This window comes from Trichomycterus rosablanca, chromosome 22, assembly GCF_030014385.1.
Source record: "Trichomycterus rosablanca isolate fTriRos1 chromosome 22, fTriRos1.hap1, whole genome shotgun sequence".
Taxonomy (NCBI): Eukaryota; Metazoa; Chordata; class Actinopteri; order Siluriformes; family Trichomycteridae; genus Trichomycterus; species Trichomycterus rosablanca.
In genome coordinates, this window is record NC_086009.1 from 3,549,404 (window position 1) to 3,571,500 (window position 22,097).

Consider the following 22,097-nt stretch of genomic DNA (forward strand, 5'->3'; position numbering starts at 1 on the left):
ATTGGAGATACAAAATTGGCCATAACTACCTGTAACTACCTGTCCTGTCATGAATGGAACCAAATTGTGAAGAAGAGAAGTGGTAGCTTGGAAATTAAGGTACTGGACTAGTACTCAAAAGGTTACCATTTTAAGCCCTACCCCTGCCGAGTTGCCACTGTTGGGCCCCTGAGCAAGGCCCTTAACCCTAAATTGCTCATTTGGATAAAAGTGTCTGATACATGCCACAAATGTAATAAACACATTTTACTGGCTGCTTACTAAGCCTACTGCAGTCAAATGTGAGCTGTTTTAATACATTTTTCTATTCAAAAGCGTTGATTAAACTTCCACAGAATAGTATAATGCATTAATTATATTTGTAGTGCATTTGGCAAATAGAAATTGAGACTACAGTCACTTCCCCAAGTGAATTCTCTTGGCAGCTTTTTGACCAGCAAGCTTAATACATTTGCGATTAGTAGAAGGATCTTAATTGGTGCTGTTATTAAAGAACAAGATCTAAGACTAATTAGGCGGGTCAAACCTGTGTGCTCTAGTGGTGGTTTATTGTACTCGTATTTCCAATTGTACGATTCTGTTTCCATCCTGTGTGTGTGTGTGTGTGAGGCTTTTAAAACTTTTATGTAGGCATAGTCACGTAGCTTTAAATGGATGAGGTCAGACAAATAGAAAGACACGAGCCATTTCTCTCCAACATGGAGTGAACTTCGCTTTAACTTGGTTCAGCAGGGATAAAGTGGCTGTTATTATAAGGGCGAGAGGTGTGGGACAAAAACACTGCAGGTTGAGAACAATTGGCATGGAGTGGGCGAGCAAGAATAGAGCAGCTGTCAGGTGGAATAATGTAAGTGCACGACTCGGGAACACTTCTGAGGAGAATTCTCTAAAATCGGGTTTGATATCGAAGGCGCATTTTTTTTCTTTACATAAGAGATGGAGGTGTGATCAGAAATATGATTCAAACATACTGCATGTTCTGATCTGTGTAACCCAACACACATACCATGATCTAAAACAACGTTCAAACGTTTTTTCAAGGCACCCATGATTTTTACCGTGACCCAGGCAACACAAAGTGTTAAAATGAAACACAAAATGAAATATACTTCATTTTAAAAAATAGAGGCAATCTGGTCACACTGTGGTTTACAAGATGTAACGTAAAGCCTCCACAAGGGGGCGTTCATGTACAAGTTCATTCTGTGTTTATGTGCCTGTTAAAATTCGTTCAGTTAATTATTATCATTTTCTCTGCAACCCATTTATTTTGGCTCACGACCCACCCAAGGGTCATGACCCATTCAATGGTCACGTCTAAAGTGTTTGGACACCAGACCATGAGCTTGTTGGGCATCCCGAGTCAAAAACACATGCTATTAAAACATTGACGTCTATGTGATCTTTAGCTTTAACGACAGACACTCTTCTGAGAAGGCTTCTTACAAGATTTTGAAGCATGCCTGTGGGAATTTGTGCACATTCAGCCAAAAGGGGATTTGCATGGATGGACACTGATGGCCAAGAAAGCCTCAGTTAATGTTCCAGTTCATTCGGCATTTAGCAGATGCTTTTATTCAAAGCAACTTGCAGTACAGTCCAAGCAATTCAGTATTAAGGGCCTTGCTCAAGAGCCCAACAGTGGTAACCTGGCAGCGGTGGGGTTTGAACCAGCAACGTTCTGCTCACTATTCCAGTACCTTAACCGCTAGGCCAAAGCTGTTTTCAGTAGGGTTGAGGTCAGCTTTATGTTCCAGTTCATTCGGCATTTAGCAGATGCTTTTATTCAAAGCAACTTGCAGTACAGTCCAAGCAATTCAGTATTAAGGGCCTTGCTCAAGAGCCCAACAGTGGTAACCTGGCAGCGGTGGGGTTTGAACCAGCAACGTTCTGCTCACTATTCCAGTACCTTAACCGCTAGGCCAAAGCTGTTTTCAGTAGGGTTGAGGTCAGCTTTTCTTCATGTCTTCATAGAACTTGCTTTGTGGACAGGGGCACAGTCATGCTAGAACAGGAAAGGGCCTTCCCTAAACTGTTGCTGCCAAGTTGGAAGCATCTAATTACCTTTATATGATTGATTTATTACACCTGTTAGCAGTTGGCTGAAAGTAATACAGTCAATAAGTTGTTGTATGTATTGAAGTTGTCAGAGTCCAGAGAACAAGACTGTGTTGGTCATGTGTGTGTGCAAATGTGTGTATGTGTGTGTGTGCAAGTGTGTGTGTCTGTATGTTTGTATAAGTGTATATATATAAGTTTCACAGTGTGTGTATGTGTGCAATTAAATAGGTGAGTGTATTTGTGTTAGTTTATGTGTGTGTGTGAACATGTGTATATATGCGTATGTGTGTATGAGTAAGCATAATTGTGTGTGTGATTGTCTAAGTGTGTGTTAGTGTATGTGTGTATATGTGCAAGTGTGTGTATGTGAGTGTATGTGCATGTAAGTGTGTGTGTATGTATGTGAGTAATTATGTGTCACAGTCTAAGTGTGTGTGTGTGTGTGTATGTATAAGTATATATATATATATGTGTGTGTGTGTGTCACAGTGTGTGTATGTGTGCAATTAAATAGGTGAGTGTATTTGTGTTAGTTTATGTGTGTGTGTGATCATGTGTATATATGCGTATGTGTGTATGAGTAAGCATGATTGTGTCAGAATCTAAGTGTGTGTTAGTGTATGTGTGTATATGAGCAAGTGTGTGTGTATGTGAGTGTATGTGCATGTAAGTCTAAGTGTGTGTGTGTATGTATAAGTATATATCAGTGGCGGCTGCTGGTCTTTCAAAGTAGGGAAGCTCATTGTCGGCTTACATTATAAAATTTGTCAATTTATTTATACATAAATTCTGCCCTCCGTTCCTTTTCAAGAAAATGGCCTGAAATGGGATGCAGTTTGTCTTTCGACTTCACTCGCAAAATCCGCGATGGGACTGAAGCTTTAAGTGATAGCTGTCAATCAAAACGGGATCCAGCCTTTCGACTGATCCTCCAATCATCTTGCAGAAGCTCAGCGTCCAGACCCGCCCACAGCTCCGTTCACCCCCAGAGACGCTCAGCGTCCGGGGGCGGGACAAAATCACGGCATTTATCCAATGACCGGCGAGTTTCGAAGCAATGAAAAAAACAAACCCATGCAGCCCCATAGAAGTGAAGAGACGCTCAGCTTCTGCGGGCAAATGCATTGACGCTAAGGGAAAGTATGATAAGTAGCTGATTCTGAACGAACTCGTCTTCGAGATGAACGTGTTCTAACGCATTTGTAGTCGATGAAATGTTAACACAACTGTACATATTTGACCATTTAATTTTTGACATTTTAGGGGAAGCTGAGCTTCCCTTGCAGTCTTAGAGAAATCGCCACTGATATATATATATATATATATATATATACTGTATGTGTGTGTGTCAGTGTGTGTATGTGTGCAATTAAATAGGTGAGTGTATTTGTGTTAGTTTATGTGTGTGTGTGATCGTGTGTATATATGTGTATGTGTGTATGAGTAAGCATAATTGTGTCAGAATCTAAGTGTGTGTTAGTGTATGAATGTATATGTGCAAGTGTGTGTGTGTGTGTGTGTGTATGTGCATGTAAGTGTGTGTACGTATGTGAGTAATTGTGTGTGACAGTCTAAGTGTGTGTGTGTGTGTGTGGGTGTATGCATGCGTGGGAGTTTGTGGGTGTGCGTGCATCACACTTGTTAGCAACTATTCTGTCCATATAGTGCACACACACACACACACACACACACACAGTCATGCCCCCCCATCTATAACCACGCGTGGAAGTGGAAGTGGAAGTGGACCTGGCGCCCCCCCCCGCTGTTTTCCTCCTCGTCTCCCCCTCCTCTTGCTCTCCCTGAACCGCGTGCGTGACGCTCGTCCCCGCTCTCCGTTGCACTCCGCTTTCTGCCCGTCCACGGCTGCGCGCGCCCTTCCACCGGTGCGTGGATGAAAAGTGAACGTCAAGTATGAGCACGTGCACACCGATCTGGAGGGAAGCGCGAGCGAAGGCAACACCGAGCGGCTCGAGGAGAGCTCGTGCATGAGACACGGAGGGTGAGCGGTGCTGCTACGCGTGCGTGTGAGTATCTACATCCCCGCTGTGTGTGTGTGTGTGTGTGTGTGTGTTCTGTGGGTTGTGTGTGTGTGTGTGTGTGTGTGTGGATTGTATCCACGAAAGCTCGTTTGTTTGTGCTGCAGGCGCATGCATGACTTAGTATGTCAACATGAGAACAGGAGGTGGAATTTTGGAGCTCCGAACACACACACACACACACACACACACACACACACACACACACACACACAGCTCTTGTTCAGCATCCAGCACGACGTCTCGTGTACTGACCCACCTATTTTCACACACACTCTTCCTCTGACACACGTGCATACACACCACCACAGTGGGTAGCACTGTCGCCTCAGGTGGACCGGTCCGGGTCCTTTCTGTGTAGAGTTTGCATGTTCTCCCCATGTCTGCGTGGGTTTCCTCCGGGAGCTCCGGTTTCCTCCCACAGTCCAAAGACGTGCAAGTGAGGTGAACTGGAGATACTAATTTGTCCATGAGTGTGTTTGACATTAGGGACTTGAACTGGTGAACTGATGGGTCTTGTGTGTCACCTGTCCTGTCATGAGTGTGACCAAAGTGTGTAAAACACAACGCTGAAATCCTAATAAATAATAAAACCACCACAGTTACTTGTGCCTGACATTGGTTGTCTACCGTGTGTGTGTGTGTGTGTGTGTGTGTGTGTGTGTGTGTGTGTGTGTGTGATGCTGTCTGACACGCTAAGCTTAAAATTAAATATTAAAAAATATGTAATAAGAGGACACATGGTAGACTGGAGGCTGAAAATGAAGTGATACCTGGAACCTTAGGTGATTCACAGATTCACAATATGGACAAAAGTATTGGGACACCTGACCATGAGCTTGTTGGACATCGTCTTCCAAAACTGGGCATTTATATTCAATTGAATTGCTTCCCCTTTCCATCCCCTATTTTGGGAAGCTTGGAGTGTGGCTTTGGAGTGTGTCTGTGGGAGTTTGTGCCCTTTTGATCAATGGAGTTGGAAGAGTCTATTGACCAAATTGGCTTTAGTTGGGTTGAGACCAGCGTCTTGTGTAGAGCGACTGAAGCGCCATTGCTCACACCTGGTCAAACCATGTCTTAATGGAGCTTGTTTTGAACTTAGGGCATTCCCCAAACTGTTGCCTCAATGTTAGATGCATATTATTTACCTTTTAGCAGTTTGTGTGCATGGAAAAAACTAAAATCAATCATTAGGAGGGGTGTCCACATACTTTTGGTCATATAGTGTATGCTGTATGCAAACTGCCTTTTTCTTTCTCTGTAATTGCTAGTGAGGCAGCACAGTGGCTCGGTGGGTAGCACTGTCGCCTATATTTATATTGCTCCCTCGTTCCTCCAAGCATGAAGTGTGGCTTTGGAGTGTGTCTGTGGGAATTTGTGCCCATTCATTCAAAACAGAAGGAAGAGAAAGCCTGGCTTCAGCTGGATTGAACTTCACCAGTGTCTTGTGTAGAGCGACTGAAGCTCCTTTGCTCACACCTAGTCAAACCATGTCTTTATAGAGCTTGCTTTGTACACGGGGGCATTCCCCAAACTGTCGCCTTAATGTTAGATGCATATCATTTTCCTTATATAATAAATTCAATCGTTAGGGGGGTGTCCACATACTTTTGGTCATTAAGTGTATCTTCAGAAGCTGTAGCTGCTCTACGCAAACTGTCTTTTTTCTTTCTCTGTAGTTCCTAGTGAGGCGGCACGGTGGCTCGGTGGGTAGCACTGTCGTCTCACAGCAGGAAGGTCCTGGGTTTGAATCCTTTCTGTGTGGAGTTGGCATGTTCTCCCTGTGTCTGCATAGGTTTCCTCTCACAGTCCAAGACATGCAGTCATGTTATTTGGAGCAACTAAAATTGCTTTAGATGTGTGTGTGTGTGTGTTTGCCCTCTGTCCGGGGTGTTTCCTAATTTTTGGCCATTGAACTGCACCCACCGCGACCCTGATCAGGATAAAAAGGTGGTACAACAGACAGTGAGTGAATGAAAGAGCATGAAAGGATCTACATTCCAGTTGCCTCTGCGTTCGGGGTGTTCTGTGTATGTGTGTGTGTCGCTTACATGCACGGAAGCTCGTTTGCCCAGCGTTGGTGCCGTCCTGGCTGCCACGTCTTCCGTATTTCATTTATTTTTCCTTTACCACAAGATTTATACCTCAGATACATTCGTAGCGATGCCACTTACACACAAACTCACCTCCAGAAAGCATTTCAGTTAGGGGAATGGAGGCACAGCTATAAATATTGCCATAAATAAAGGAATGTGGAGGTGTGTGTTGACTAGAAGTGTGTGTACACCAGGGCCAGTATTGATTTGTAACACTGGCTAAATACTGAATCGGATTTGGCATATTTTGCATGAAGCTGGACATCAGGCTGGTAACGTTTTTGGCTCAGTACTGGGTGCCAGCCTGGACTTAAAGGTTTGATTTTAGTTAATGTGTGTAAATGTGTTCCTGTGAGCGTTTGTGTTGACTCACTGTTCTTCCCTGTAGGTGTGCCAGTGGCCACGATGGAGCTGAAGGACAGCTGCGCCAGCGAGGGAAGCCACGACACAGAAAGCGCTGGCACGGTCCACCTCGCGGGTCTTTTGTCCTGGCACTCGTTTGCCCAGCGCAGCACATTACACGGCCTGCGCTTCGTTTTCCCCTATCGGCGCTCCTCCACCCTGCGGCGCCTGCTCTGGAGCGCCGCCCTCCTGTCCTGCCTGGCCCTGCTGGCGCTGGAGGGTGCCGAGCGAGTGGGCCACTTCCTGTCGTACCCGCACGTGGCCAGCGTCAGCGCCGTGCCCGCGACCAGCCTGGTGTTCCCCACCGTCACCGTTTGCAACCTGAACGCCTACCGCTTCACGCGGCTGACGCGTAACGACCTGTACCACGCCGGAGAGTTGCTGGCGCTTCTGGACGTGCACCTGAGCGTGCCGGAGCCGCAGCTAGCCGAACCGCACGTCCTCAGCTTCCTCGCCGAGCGTGCCAACTTCAGTGGTTTCCGGCCCAAGCCGTTCAGCATGAGGGAATTCGGGGAGCGCGTCGGACATGACCTGCAGGAAATGATGCTGTACTGCCGCTACGAGGGACAGGAGTGCGGCCCCAGCGACTTTAAACCCGTGAGTTTACTGGTTTTAAAATGTTTTAAGCTGAAATTTATTGGTAAACTGGTTCTTATGAGGTGAATTGTTCGCGATGAAAGAGCAAGACTTCATTTGAAGGTGCTTGTTTAAAGATTAAGCCAGAGCTTTGTGTTAATCGCTCGATGGATTTTCCACCTCACACTAGGGTATAATTTCACATTTAACATCATGATACATTTTATTGATCATTTCTGAATAAACTCCTGTAACACATTTACACAATTTCATTAGCGCTGATAGTGACAAGCCGTAATATGATAACGTAATGAGTCCAGCTGCATCTGCATGCCTGTTATGGCCAACAAAGGGGGCAAGGAGGCACAGATGACTGATCTGTTGATTTAATTTGCTAATGAAAAATCCTGAGCGATAATTCACTTCAGGTGGGAGTGTTTGTATTTATCACGGGCACGGCTTTTACATCCTCATAAACGCCGCTCTAACCAGCATGTTGGTGCACGTTGTTGTGGAAGAGGGCACAAACAAGTGTGTGTGTGTGTGTGTGTGTGTGTGTGTGTGTAAATGAGAGTGTAAATGAGAGTGTAAGTGAGAGAGGTTGCAGGTGTGTGCTCTATAATTTTAGGGGACATTCACTTGGCCGAACACTCATCAGGTTTAATGAGGCCGTGTGCTGTAATGTAATTTACTGGAAAATTAATAGCGTGACCACCAATGATAATGAACAGAGAGAAGAGAAAGAGAAAATCTGTTTTGTTCATAATCTCTCATTTGCTCATCATCGCTCGTTCACAGAAACATCAGGGATGTTTAAGGAAGCTTAAGAAAAGAAATATGCTCTGTTTGCATAATACAATTGCATAATATACAGATATTTAAATATGCAGTTTTCCTCATTTTCCTCCCAATCTAGTCGTATCTAATGAACCGAACGCATTTCGATTCCTCTGCTGCTGCTGATCTTCATTCCTGACCAAGGAGAACCGTGACTCTGACATGTGCAGTAGCCGACCGCTTCTTATCACCTGCACAAGGTGGCTTCACATTAAGATCCGTATCATGCATAGAGAGTCACGCACTGATCTCCATTATCCCCCGTCTCTGTGCAGGCGCCATCGACCAGCCAGCAGAGGTTGTAACTGCAGCAGTGATGAGGAATCCCATCTTTTAAGGGGGATTTTTTACCCAATCTAGTGCCCCCAACTTCCGACCGAGGAGGGCTGTAGACCGTCACACGCCCCCTTCGGCCCCTGGTGACACTTTTTTCTTACAGAGTGAGGTGGTGTAACTGACCCTTAAGCATTACACGCTTTGCTGCACGTTTTGTACCACTTGTTGCTTAAACTTTAACAATTCAGGGTTAAGGGTCCCAAAAGAGGCTTGAACCAGTGACCTTTCGATTACTACTCTAGTACCTTAAGCACTAGGCTACAGCTGCGTAGTGGTTCACAAAACCCTGAACTGTTTAATTCCACCTTAAATCTACCATGAAGTTGTAAGAATAAATACGCTGAAGAAAGATGCTGGAGTTCTTCTGCTTGGAGGAAATGAAACACACACACACACACACATAAACACTTTCACACTTCCCTTAGGAATCACTAATTACAAGAGTGCGATTGTTGAGCTAAACAATGTCTCCCAGGAGGAAGTAACGTCACGTTCCTGTCACAGTGGTGTCGGATTTTACTGCTGATTCGTTACTATTAATTAATCAATTAAGTCTGAAGTAATCTGTAAACAACAAGAGTCACTCAGTCACCCAGTTTCTCTAAATATGTTTATTAGACATGCTTGTAGATTGTACTGCTTGTAAAATTTGCTCAACAAATGACAGCCGGTGAGATTTAAGGATTAAATGTGTCCTACGCTATAGGTCCGAAAGTATTCGGACACTTGACCATGAGCTTGTTGGACATCTCAATTAAAAACCAAATGATTTTGATATAGAGTGACTTCTTTTTTTCTGTTTGCATTTTGTCCCCGATTGCGTTCGAGGAGGGTATATTTCCTGCTCACGCCTCCTCCGACCCATGCACAGTCCTTAGCGGAACCCTTCTATTTCACCCATGCACTCTGCACAGGCGCCTCTATCTGCTAATCAGGGTCCTTACACAGTGTTAGAAGACCCCACCCACATAGTCCGGTCATCCCGCCCTAGCAGACACGGTGGCTACTTTGTGTCTGCTGCAGGCACTGCCAATTATGCCCTCTAGATGGCGCCCAGCCGACTGGTGGCAACGCCGAGTTTCGAACAGAGGAATTCAGAATCTTGGTGCTGGTGTGCTAGCGGAATATCCCACTGCGCCACCTGGGTGCCCATAGAGTGACTGCTATGTGATTTTTTTTCAGCTAGAACAACAGTTGCTCTCCCACAAGACTTTGAAGTATGTCTGTGGGAATTTGTGTACAGCTGGGCACTGATGTTGGTCAAGAAAACATCAGTTGATATTCCGGTTCATTCCAAAGCTGTTCAGTAGAGCTGGGTCAGGACTGGGTGCAGTTTTTCTTTATGTCTTCATAGATCTTGCTTTGTGCACAGGGGCACAGTCATGCTGGAACAGGAAAGGGCCTTCCCTAAACTGTTGCTGCAAAGCTGGAGGCATCTAATTTTCTCTATATGATTGATTTATTACACTGTTAGCAATTGTTGTGGCTGAAAAACATGAATTTATCCATAGTGTAAAAATTCTTTCCCTTTTTTCCTAGAAGGGACACGAGCGCTTACTGAAAATATATCAAGCCAGATACTGAGTGAGCACAATTACAGGAGACCCGATACTGCTCAGTTCTGTTTATGATCTCCAAATGATGCCCATAATAGGCTGGCAATGATTAAATATGTAAAACAATGCATTGTTTGTATTTGGGCTACTAAATTGTAAATCCTGGTTGTACTGAGCGTTTACTTTTAAATCAGCTTAATGTTAAATTTTATTTACTCGAATGGACATAATTCTTCAAAACTCTGATGGGCCGACTATGAAATCCAATAATCCCAGTTATTTCCTACCCTAATGAGCAATATCTCATATTTATTATGTTGTTTTGGTAGCCGTTTCACTGGATTAAATCCCAGCGATTATAAATGGATCCTGTGGGTCTGACCCTGTCTGCTCGCTTTGACTGAAGTGCTTGTTTACAACCATCACTGACGTTAATATCGGCCACTGATTGCTGTTTGTTTCCAGTGGACGATGCCAGCTGGAGTGATGGATGCTGCTGAGCTGAGAGACCAAAGATGCGCTTTTCCTTCTGATAAATAGGACTGCAGTGTTTACAGGCCTGTAAATGTGAAATACAGCGTACAGAATTTGTTGGAAGACGGGTGACAATAGCAAAAACGAATCCACTGTATCAGTGTTTTTTTTATTTGGCATTTTTTATTGGAGGTACGTAGGCATAACTGTCAATTTTGGTGCTGCGCAGCACCGTGGGCCCGGACCAGATGTTTTCTTTGTTGTTTCTGGTTTAATTAGTTTGAAGTTTAGTATGTACTCACCACATCTGTGTGGATTTAATTTACGTACCTCATAAATCCCAAAACATGCCAGAAAAGAGTTTAAGGCATAATTAGGCTTTGCAGTGTTGCCATCAGTTGTAGCTTAGTGGTTAAGGTACTGGACTAGTAATCAGAAGGTTTGGTTCTAGCCCCACCACTGCCAGGTTGCCACTGTTGGGCCTTTGAGCAAGACCCTTGAGCATCTCCTAAATGTTGTAAATGTAAATCATGACCCTAATTAAAGTAAAGCCATTAATGACAATAATCCTGACAGTTTTTTCTACTTTATTTATGCGTTTTCTCCCAGTTTTAGTTTAGTCAATCTGTCTTCTGCTGCTGGGGGAGGTAGGTATATTGCTTTTCACGCCTCCTCCGACCCGCGCGCAGCCCTTAGCGGAATCCTTTTTCACCCATGCATTGTGCACAGGTGCCTCTCTATCTGCTAATCAGGGTTTTTACACAGCGTTCGAAGACCCCACCCACATAGTCCGTTCATCCCGCCCTAGCAGAAACGAGTCTGCTGCAGCCACTGCCAATTATGCCCGCTAGATGGCGCCCAGCTGACCGGTGGCAACGCCGAGTTTCAAACCGAGGAGTTTAGAATCTCGGCGCTGGTCTGAGAATCCATTTTACCGTCATACCAGTACTGTTTCCAAGTTACCGTCATACCAGTACTAACGCTGGCTTTTGAACTTTTTACCTGTAGTAATCGGGATGGTCTCTTTTCTCTTTAGCCCAGAGAACATGATGTCCAATATTTCCCAAAAACTATTCGAAAATATGACCCATTAGACCACAGAACACATTTCCACTTTGCCCAGTACAGGCATATGTTTACTGAACTGGTTATTATTGAGAGTTTTTATACTTTTGCTTCAAGCAGGAGCAGATCAGGAGCTTTGTGTTTCCTCTGATCTATTTGTTTTCTTGTTAGGTTGATTATGTGGACGGCTCTGCAGTAAATAAGTCACATTTCTTAATTATGGTCCAATTGTCATTTTACCTGCATAAAATCTGATATATTTCAGTTTAAAACCCTCTGATTTCTTCATCGCTGGCATGTGTTGTTGGGCGATAAACCTTCACTGTTGTTATTTCATTCATGGATGGAGCGCAGCAGATTCTTTAGACACGTTGTTATTCATCTTATTTAGTAAGATGTATGAATCACCAGAGGAGAAGCCTATGAATGCCTTCAGAAATCAGCCTGAACATTCATCAAAGTCAGAGCAAGCAGACGAGAGACCACGTTAGGAGGTGTGAAGGAGGCAGAAGTGAGAGTGTTGAGGAGGGAATAAAGGATTCTGCAGTGTCATCCCGGTGTGGTGGCTGTTTCCCTGTGGCCCAAATGTGAGCCTAGTTTTTTATTTTTATTTCTCGATAAATCCATGTAGTCTACAGGGTCATGTTTATAGCTTGGTTTAAAGCTTCAACCTTGGCTGTCTCACTGCTGTGTGTATTTATTTATAAGTGTTTATAATCAGAATTTATTTCATGCGCAAACAGCAGCAGTATAGAACAATGTCGGAGGCAAACGATCACAAAGGTGGCGGGGCAATGACGTCAACTCAACCGCCCGGAAGAAAACTATGTTGAAGCACTTCTGCATGAATATATGAATGAATGAATGACTTTAATGTCATTGTATAGAAAATACAGTGTTTTTTGTTGTCTGTGCAACTACTTGGAAACAAAAACACACACAGTCACATAATCATACACGCTAAAACAGTGAAATACACACAACAGTTAAGTCCTCAAAAGTATTAAAAATATATAGAAGTATGTATTAAGTATCTAAAAGTATATGAAAAAATGTATAAAGCCACAGGTTGACGGTGCCCAGGTGGCTCAGCAGGATAATTCACCAGCACACCAGCGCTGGAGGGGGTGGGGTCTTCAACACTGTGTAAGGAAAGTGGAGGAGCGTAGAGATCAGGGCGTGGTTCTCCCTACGTGAAGCTGCCATCACATGCAAATCACCGAAGTGTGGGAGAATAAGAAGGGATTGGTAGGACTGCACACATGTCAGAGGGAGTGTGTGTGTACTTGGACGTCGTCGGGGTCCCCAGCAGCGGATTGGCTACGCTAAATTGGAAGAAAAAGGGAAAAAATGCGTTTAAAAAAGCTACAGGTTGACTTTATGCGACGGATCTTCAAAAGGTTTCCACACTTTTTTTAAAACTCTATTTATTAAGAATTTCAAAAACAAACTACATCACTTTTCTACATCGTCACCTTCCAGCACTGATGCAGCGCTGCTTTCACATCATCAAAGCGTCCAAAAAGGTGTAAATCAGATGGAGCTACAGCCGGACTATAAACTCTCTCTCAGTCTCTTAGACACGACCGATTACTCCTCCTCCTCCCACCCTCATCGCTTCCAACCAAAATATGAAAGTGAGGAAACTTTTTGAAGATCCCTCGTATAAAGCAGTGATGTTGCACATATGTGAAAACCTATTGCACTTGTAATCAAACAACACTTTTACTTTACCAAGAGAACTGAATCTAAAGAAACAACAGAATGACTGACTGTTGGTGTAGAAGCAGACGATGGGAGCTTCAGGTTGAAAGCTCTCACTCGTTACAGACGAAGAGCCGAGGATTCCTCTGAGTACAGCCTGCGTGTATGATACAGATTAAAGCTTTTCTTTCGGGAACTTGAAACTTGGGGGGGGGTTGTTTAGAACATGGTTTTCTGTTTTGCTGTTTTTTCTCCTGAACTGTACAACTGTAAATTGTAATTACACAAGACAAAGTGTTGACGGTTTGTGTTATATATCTTGTATCTGTAAGCACAACATACAGTGGGTGTGATCACACAGTGGAACACTTGAGGTACACATGCTCCAGGACCATTTTTAGTTTAAAATGTTATTACAATGCAGCATGCGAGTGTTTTTTTGCAAATTGTTTTCTAAAGTCAGTATTTATATCTGCAGAATAGATGAACTTACACTTCAGTCACCATCATATCATGTTAAAGCCAGTAAAATGATGCTGAAGATTATTTACCGTACAATAGAGCCTTACAGTAAAAGAGAACTGCCAGATGTACAAGCAGGATTCAGAAAAGGCAGAAGAACATGAGACATCATCCCAAATGTACGCTGGACTTTAGAAGAAGTCAGTGGATCCTTTTTAAAACCCAGTGAGATGCCTTGCAGCTAAGAATTGAGACAGCTTCTTTTCGGGAGCACGTTCGATGACGTAGAATGCTTTCTATGCCAAGGCCAGAAGCACAGTATATATTGAGATATGCGCAAAATGCCCCTCTTTCTAATGTAAAATGATAAATAAACTGATTACACTCACTAGTTTTGCATAATGTCAGGAACCGTCAGTGTTCTCATCAGTTGTTGGTGGCAGGAATGTTTTAGAATGGCAGGAAACCCCCCCAGTCCCTCTTCATGGCCACAGCTTTGGTCCATGTTTATGTTGAGAGTTCACTTGCTTTTAAGATGGACCCAACATGTTCTTCAGTGATTTCAGAGAGAAGAATCTTTGATCAACACTGATAAACAGCCACAGTCATGACAGAAAATGGACAAACGGAGCAGTTCCACACTGGAAAAGCCGTCAGACCAGGCAGCGATCTGTCACCATTCCTGTTCACCCAGTACGCTGAACGTATAGTATAATGAGAGAAGCAGGACTGAAGGAGGATGATCGAGGATTCAAGATTGATGGAAGAAGAATCAATAACCTTTGATATGCAGAGGACACGTCAGTCTGCAGAAAATCTGAAAGATCTGAAGGTCTTTATGATAAAGGTTAAAGAAAATATAAAAAAATGGGACTTCAGATCAGTATGAAGGAGACAGTTGTCATGACAACAGGGAAAACAGTACCACTGATGGAGAGGGTGTCGATGTGGTGGACGGCTTTGGCCTACTTGGATCAATTACTAACAGCAAAGGATCCATCAGTCTGGAAGTACGACTCAGTATTTTATCAAAGCAGGAATGAAGAAACCGGATCAGATCTTTAGATGTTAGGGTTTGTCTCTCCGAACAAAGATCAGAAGATTTGAACTGTCCAGACTCTTCTCTCGTCGTCTCTGTGGTTCTTTTACGGACGTGAAAGCTCAATAATAAAAAGCATTAACATTAAGAGTATAAGAATATTGACGCCTGAGAGTCACTTTGACGGCAAAGAAGACAAACGCACCGAACCCCTCGCTCGCAGCCCAAATAAACAAAACGAAGCCGTTTTATTGTGGACACATTATGAGAGGAACCAGTTGACTGGAAAAGACAATTAAAAAGAAGATGGTTGACGTTAACGGAGGAAAAGAACAGCCAGCAGCTAGATTAATGGATGCAATTAGAGGAATAATGAACGAGCCATTAGGAAGCCTGAGGACGCAAACAGAGGACAGAATATTGTGGAGAAACGCGACCAACATACGTTATTAGATTGTGTTTTCACTTCTGCTGCTGTCACTGTAGTTGTGTGTGTAGAGAATTGCAACAAGCTTCTGTGTGTGTGTGTGTGTGTGTGTGTGTGTGTGTGTGTGTGTGTGTGTGTGTGTGTGTGTGCGCGCGCGCTACACTCTTAACGGCGTGAGCCAAGTTTAAGGAGCAGCTCTTAAATATGATGTATTTCTGTGCAGGACGGTCGGACGGTGGGGATTCCACAAGCGTCCTGAGTATCTCTCCATCCAGTAATAATAATAATCATTCTCTAGATCAGTGTACACACAAAACATACACTATATGGACAAAAGTATTGGGACACCCCTTCTAATTATTAAATTCATGTGTTTCAGCCACAGCAATTGATAACTGGTGTAATAGATCACTTGATGCTTTTAATGTTGCAGCAAGAGTTTAGGGAAGGTCCTTTCCTGTTCCAGCATGACTGTGCCCTTGTGCACAAAGTTTGGTTTGAAGAAAGTCCAGTGGCCTCACCCACACTGAACAGCTTTGGAATGAACTGGAACATCGATTGAGGCTTCAGTGCCCAGTCATACAAACTCTCTTTTGACTGAATGGGCACAAATTCCCACAGACATACTTCAAAGTCTTGTGAGAAGGCTTCTCACAAGAGGTCACTCTGTTTTAATACCATTTGTTTTTGAAATAGGACGTCCAACAAGTTTATGGTGTGGTGTCCAAGTACTTTTGGCCCTATAGTGCATGTTTTTGTTTCTTCTGTTCATTGGTTTTTATCTGCATTTAAGTCAATGACATCAGAACACAAGGATAAAATAGGAATAGGTTATCATAAACTACTGTGTTTGTTCAGCAGGGAGAAAAATATGTCAGTGTTCAATGTCTTATTGACTTATTTATCCATTAAATCTTTAATCTATTCACTAGTTTTTGCTCTCTGTCAGTGATGAGTCAACAAGGCTGGATGTGATCCTGCCACAGCCACTGTGTAAGGTTGCTGGAGAGTGTGTGTGTGTGTGTGGAGTGTGTGTGTGTGTGTGTGTGGAGTGTGTGTGTGGAGTGTGTGTGGTATGTTTGCCTGGTGGTCAGAGAGCCGAGCTGTTAATGGTTGTGAATAATAAATTCAGCGTGCTCTGATTAAAGCCTGAAAGTGCTGGAGGGAAATAAACAGAGCAGCTTCTGTGGAGTCAGACGCTGTTAATTCTTACAAATAATGCTGGAGCTCACCTCTCTCACCTCTCTCACTCTCTCTCTGTTTCTCTCTCACTCTTTCTCTCCCACTTGCTCTTTTGTCCTCTCTCACTTGCTCTCTCATACTCTCTCTCTTTCTCTTTTGCTCTATTTTTCACTTGCTCTTTCTTGCTCTCTCGTTTTCACATTTTCTCTCTTATACTCTCTCACACTCTCGCGCTCTCTCGCTCTCTCACTCGCTCTCACTCTCTCTTGTTTGCTCGTTCACATGCTCTCTGTACACTGCATGTAAGTTTGTATGTATGGGCAATAATGAATCATTAGTTAATGTAGACATGTACTTAATATAGAGCTTTGTGAGATGTGAGTGGTGCATGGAGAGCAAGAAGGTCCTGGGCTCGATTCCCAGGTGAAGCAGTTCGGGTCCTTTCTGTGTGGAGTTTGCATGTTCTACCCGTGTCTGTGTGGGTTTCCTTCGAGAGCTCCAGTTTCCCCTCATAGTCTCATGCAGTCAAGATTGGAGATTGGAGATACTATTGGAGATACTAATTTGGCCCTAGGAATGAGTGTGTGTGTGTGTGTGTGTTTGCCCTGTGATGGACTGGTGACCTGTTTGGGGTGTTTCCTGCCTTTCGCCCAGTGAATTGTATCCACCGCGACCCTTAATAGGACAAAGCGGTGGTAAAACAGACAATGAATGAATGAATAAGTGTTTGTATGTATCATGTACCAGCTCGGGGCATTATGTCCGGAGTGGACTGTGGACTGCTGTTCTGCACATGCGGGTCAGTGCAGTAGCTTATTTTCAGTGCGATAGTAACACAAACAGCCTGAAAACACCATCAGACATGGGCAGTAAAAAATGTTCTACCGTGAAAGTGGCCGAAGAGATCGCTCGGGGAGGCTCTGCTCGACTTATTACTCTTATAATAAGCCGAACCTGCTGCCCAGTGCACTTGGGATATCTTTCTGTGACCAGTCAGCACAAAAGTAGCTCAGAATCGCCGAGGCCTTTGATATGAGACTCATCCGTCTGAGTGACACGCTTACACACACAGGTACACGAATGCCGCGCTGCTAATCCCAGGCTTTTCATCTCGACCTGTAGGAGCGAGCGTTCGTGGGTGTTCGGGCACGCTCGTGTTCTTATTAGAGCGTTTTTTACTCGGTCAGCAGACTTAAGTTCCATCCAAGTGTGGATTCAGGGCACGTTTGGGAAAGGGCATCATTATCTGAGTTTGAATTCCTCCCAAGACATGGTGCAGTGGCACATCTTAAAGCTCTGTCTGCCTTTAGATGATTGTCTCTCCTTTTTTATTATTGTTATTATTTTTTTCGGGTGCTCCTGTATTTATATGTTGAAATATTTGGTTTCTGTGTAGCAGATTGAAGTTCTGTGCTGTAACTGTTATACAGAGAACTACCTGTATAGAGGGGTTAACTACCGGTGTCGATCATGTACAGGCTATAAAGAAGATTATAGTGTTGCACATTTTCTGTGCCAGCTGGAAACGAATCCGTGACCTAATAGGTGGCAGATTGGTGGTACCATGTTGTAGCCGCAGTAAGCTGGCGTGTGTTTCAGCATGCTGTGTACAATATTTGTTTTTGCTCATTCTTGGATGTGTGTAATCACAGCTTAAGTGTGTGTGTGTGTTTGTAAGTATTTGTGTGTGTTTCTGTATTTCTGTTTGTGTCTGTGTTTGTTTCTGCATTTGTGTGTGTATGTGTGTATGTGTGTGTGTTTATGTATTATTGTGTGAGTGTTTCTGTGTGTGTGTATGTGTGTGTTTCTGTATTATTGTGTGTGTTTCTGTGTGTGTGTTTGTGTGTTTCTGTGTGTGTGTGTTTCTGTATTGTGTGAGTGTTTCTGCATGTGTGTGTGTATGTGTGTGTTTCTGTATTATTGTGTGTGTTTCTGTGTGTGTGTATGTGTGTGTTTCTGTATTGTGTGTGTTTCTGTGTGTGTGTTTGTGTGTTTCTGTGTGTGTGTGTGTTTCTGTATTATTGTGTGTGTTTCTGTGTGTGTGTATGTGTGTGTTTCTGTATTGTGTGTGTTTCTGTGTGTGTGTTTGTGTGTTTCTGTGTGTGTGTGTGTTTCTGTATTATTGTGTGTGTTTCTGTGTGTGTGTATGTGTGTGTTTCTGTATTATTGTGTGTGTTTCTGTGTGTGTGTTTGTGTGTGTTTCTGTATTTGCGTGAGTTTCAGTATGTGTGTGTGTGTTTCTGTGTGTGTGTGTGTGTGTGTGTGTGTGTCAGTATTCACGTGAGTTTCAGTATGTGTGTGTGTGTTTCTGTGTGTGTGTTTGTGTGTCTGTGTGTGTGTTTCAGTATTTGTGTGTGTTTTTGTGTTTGTGTATTTGTGTCTGTGTGTGTGTGTGTTTCAGTATTTTTGTGTGTGTTTGTGTGTGTGTGTGTGATTCAGTATTTGGGTGTGTGTTTTTGTGTGTGTGTTTGTGTGTCTGTGTGTGTGTGTTTCAGTATTTGTGTGTGTGTTTCTGTGTGTGTGTGTGTGTGTTTCTGTGTGTCTGTGTGTGTGTGTTTCAGTATTTGTGTGTGTTTTTGTGTTTGTGTATTTGTGTCTGTGTGTGTGTGTGTGTTTCAGTATTTGTGTGTGTGTGTTTGTGTGTGTGTGTGTGATTCAGTATTTGGGTGTGTGTTTTTGTGTGTGTGTTTGTGTCTGTGTGTGTGTGGTTCAGTATTTGTGTGTGTGTTTCTGTGTGTGTGTGTGTGTTTCGGTGTGTCTGTGTGTGTGTGTTTCAGTATTTGTGTGTGTGTTTCTGTGTGTGTATTTGTGTGTGTGTGTTTTAGTATTTGTGTGTGTTTGTGTGTGTGTATTTGTGTGTGTGTTTCAGTATTTGTGTGTGTGTTTCTGTGTGTCTGTGTGTGTGTGTTTCTGTGTGTGTGTGTTTCTGTGTGTGTATTTGTGTGTGTGTGTTTCAGTATTTGTGTGTGTGTTTGTGTGTGTGTTTGTGTGTGTGTATTTGTGTGTGTGTATTTGTGTGTGTGTGTGTTTCAGTATTTGTGTGTGTGTTTGTGTGTGTTTCTGTGTGTGTGTATTTGTGTGTGTGTTTCAGTATTTGTGTGTGTGTTTCTGTGTGTGTGTGTTTCAGTATTTGTGTGTGTGTGTGTGTGTTTCTGTGTGTGTGTGTTTCAGTATTTGTGTGTGTGTTTGTGTGTGTGTGTTTCTGTGTGTGTATTTGTGTGTGTGTGTGTGTTTCAGTATTTGTGTGTGTTTCTGTGTGTGTGTATTTGTGTGTGTGTTTCAGTATTTGTGTGTGTTTCTGTGTGTGTGTATTTGTGTGTGTGTTTCTGTGTGTGTGTATTTGTGTGTGTGTTTCTGTGTGTGTGTATTTGTGTGTGTGTTTCTGTGTGTGTGTATTTGTGTGTGTGTTTCAGTATTTGTGTGTGTTTCTGTGTGTGTGTATTTGTGTGTGTGTTTCTGTGTGTGTGTATGCGCTCATATTCACATTGTACACTATAAATGAGCAGAGGAAGATTGGAAGCTTTTTCCAGTGTTTGGTTCTTCTATTCTATAACGTTATGGTAAATTAATCAAAAACACACGTCTGTAATATCGTTTAATCAGCGTTTCATTTTTCATCGTATTTCCCGGAGTGTTCGTGCGTGTGGATTGTGAACAGGCTGTACAGGTTTTACCCCGGTCTCATTACTGTGGCTTTCTAAAAAAATGATGAAAGTCTACGGTAGTTTTTCAAAGCCTTCTCATTATAACCTCTCTCTCTCTTTCTCTCTCTTTCTCTTCCTCTCTCTTTCTCTCTGTCTTTCTCTCTCTCTTTCTCTCTCTGTCTTTTTCTCTCTCTCTGTCTGTATTACTGTAGTTGGTTTGTCTCCGTACATGTCTTTATTACGGTGTTGGATTCGCTACAAATTCCTTCATTGTTGTATAATGCTGCTGGGGCTTTATTTCCTTTAGCATCGATATCTATCTATCAATAACGTATCTGTCTGTCTGTCTGTCTGTCTGTCTGTCTGTCTGTCTGTCTGTCTGTCTATAACGTATTTATCTATCTATCTGTCTGTCTGTACCTACCTATAAATAAAGTATCCGTCCGTCCGTCCGTCTGTCTCTGTCTGTCCGTCTGTCTGTCCGTCTGTCTGTCCGTCTCTGTATATTTATCTATTGCTCTGACTGTCTGTCTGTCCGTCTGTCTGTCTATCTATCTGTCTATATATCTATCTATTGATCAATTGATTGATTGATCTATCTGTCTGTCTGTCTATCTATAAATAAAGTATCTATATGTCAGTCTGTCTGTCCATCATATTGCATGCACATGCTCAGAGTTATTTTATTTTATTTTTTTATTTTTGTTTTTAATTTTTTAATTTTTTCCCTTTTTCTCCCCCTTTAGCACATCCAATTGTTCAATTTGCATCGTGCTTCCTCTCTGTCTATGCCGAACCCTGCCCTGACTGAGGAGATCGAAGCTAACCCATATCCCCTCCGAAACATGAGCAGCAGCCAGATGGATTTTTACCACCCACACATTTATGAGTTTGGCGCCACCTAGCGTTGCATGCGGAGAGACACACCCTAAGGGCACTCTTCCTCATCTCTGTGCAGGCGCCTCTAATCAGCCGGCAGAGGTTGTAATCGCATTCTGACAGAGAGAGACCCACATCCGGTTCTTTGTCCCGCCTAATGTATATTATTATGCAATGGAAAGAAGGGTTTACATGTTTGCACTTCAGGTTACAGCTTGAACGACGTGTTTGGCTGTAGACAGACGTACAGTCAGTTCTAGCACAGCAGGAATTGATTCCAGTAAGCGTTCTGTGCTGCTTTGTTTGATCGTGCTGATGAGAGAATTAGTACCAGAGCTCCCTGTTGTCCACCTGTGTGGTCTGTGTTTAAGGAAATCTCACGGCTGTAATCTAGTCTCAGGCTTAATACAAACCCATTTATCCAGAAGATATCAAACAGAAAGAAGCCTAATTAGAATTTCAGTCAAACTTCCAGACTTTTTTTTGGATGGAATTTAATCCACCCAGGAAGATAATTGCTTTTTAGGAGTCATTAATATGCAGGAGCTGATTTAGGTGTAATATTAAATAGTTTCACCAGCGAGCTGTTCGTTTTTACCCTCAGCAACTTTATATTGGGTAGTTTTTTAATTTAAAAACTCCTGGAGGGTAGAGCTGTGGGTTAACAACTGAGAGGCTGTGGGTTTGAATCCTAGATCTGCCATGCAGCCATTCTTGGGCCCTTGAGCAAGACCTTTAAGCCTCTCGGTTCCAGGGGTGCTGTATAATGGCTGACCCTGCGCTGTGACCTCAGCTTCCAAACAAGCTTGGATATGTGGGGAAAAGCATTTTATTGTTTCATCTGCCCTACATTATCATTAATATTATTAGTAGTAGTGGTAGTATTTTTATGTACCTGCTTGTTTAAACAAGAGTCAAATAGTTTGGCTTACTCACTGTTTGCTTAGCTTCTCTGAGTCTTTTCATAATGTTATGGATTGTATGTGGTGAAATCCATGCACTTTTTTGCATTCGTGCATTTATAATTGTTCATAAAGTGTTAATTGTGGCTGCTTGCTTAAGCAAGAGTCAGATATTATGGTTTACTGATTGTTTGCTTAGAGATTTACTGTAAATGTAAGAATATTTTTAACTACATGATAATCCCTGCTTTCAACCTTTTATCTGCCATCATGTCGATTGCATTTTGGCTTTTTGTAGTTCCAGTTTCTGTTACCCGAACGCTCCACTTGTTCCCCGGTGCGGTGTGTGTAACGCCTCTCCCAGATAAAACGAATCACTGAGTCACGCTCTGAGATGCTTTGAGAAATCCATTAAGATG

General features: G+C 43.1%; 1 protein-coding gene across 1 annotated transcript in view; it reads left to right on the forward strand.

The window, feature by feature from the left end:
• Positions 1-3,980: 3,980 nt before the first annotated feature.
• The window catches only part of asic2 (acid-sensing (proton-gated) ion channel 2), a 205,871-nt gene continuing 187,754 nt past the window's right edge, over positions 3,981-22,097 (forward strand). Inside the window, exons 1-2 of the mRNA XM_063018395.1 lie at positions 3,981-4,085; positions 6,582-7,192. Of these exons, the coding sequence (XP_062874465.1) occupies positions 6,599-7,192 (594 nt within the window). The 5' untranslated portion in view covers positions 3,981-4,085; positions 6,582-6,598. The remainder of the gene's footprint in view (positions 4,086-6,581; positions 7,193-22,097) is intronic.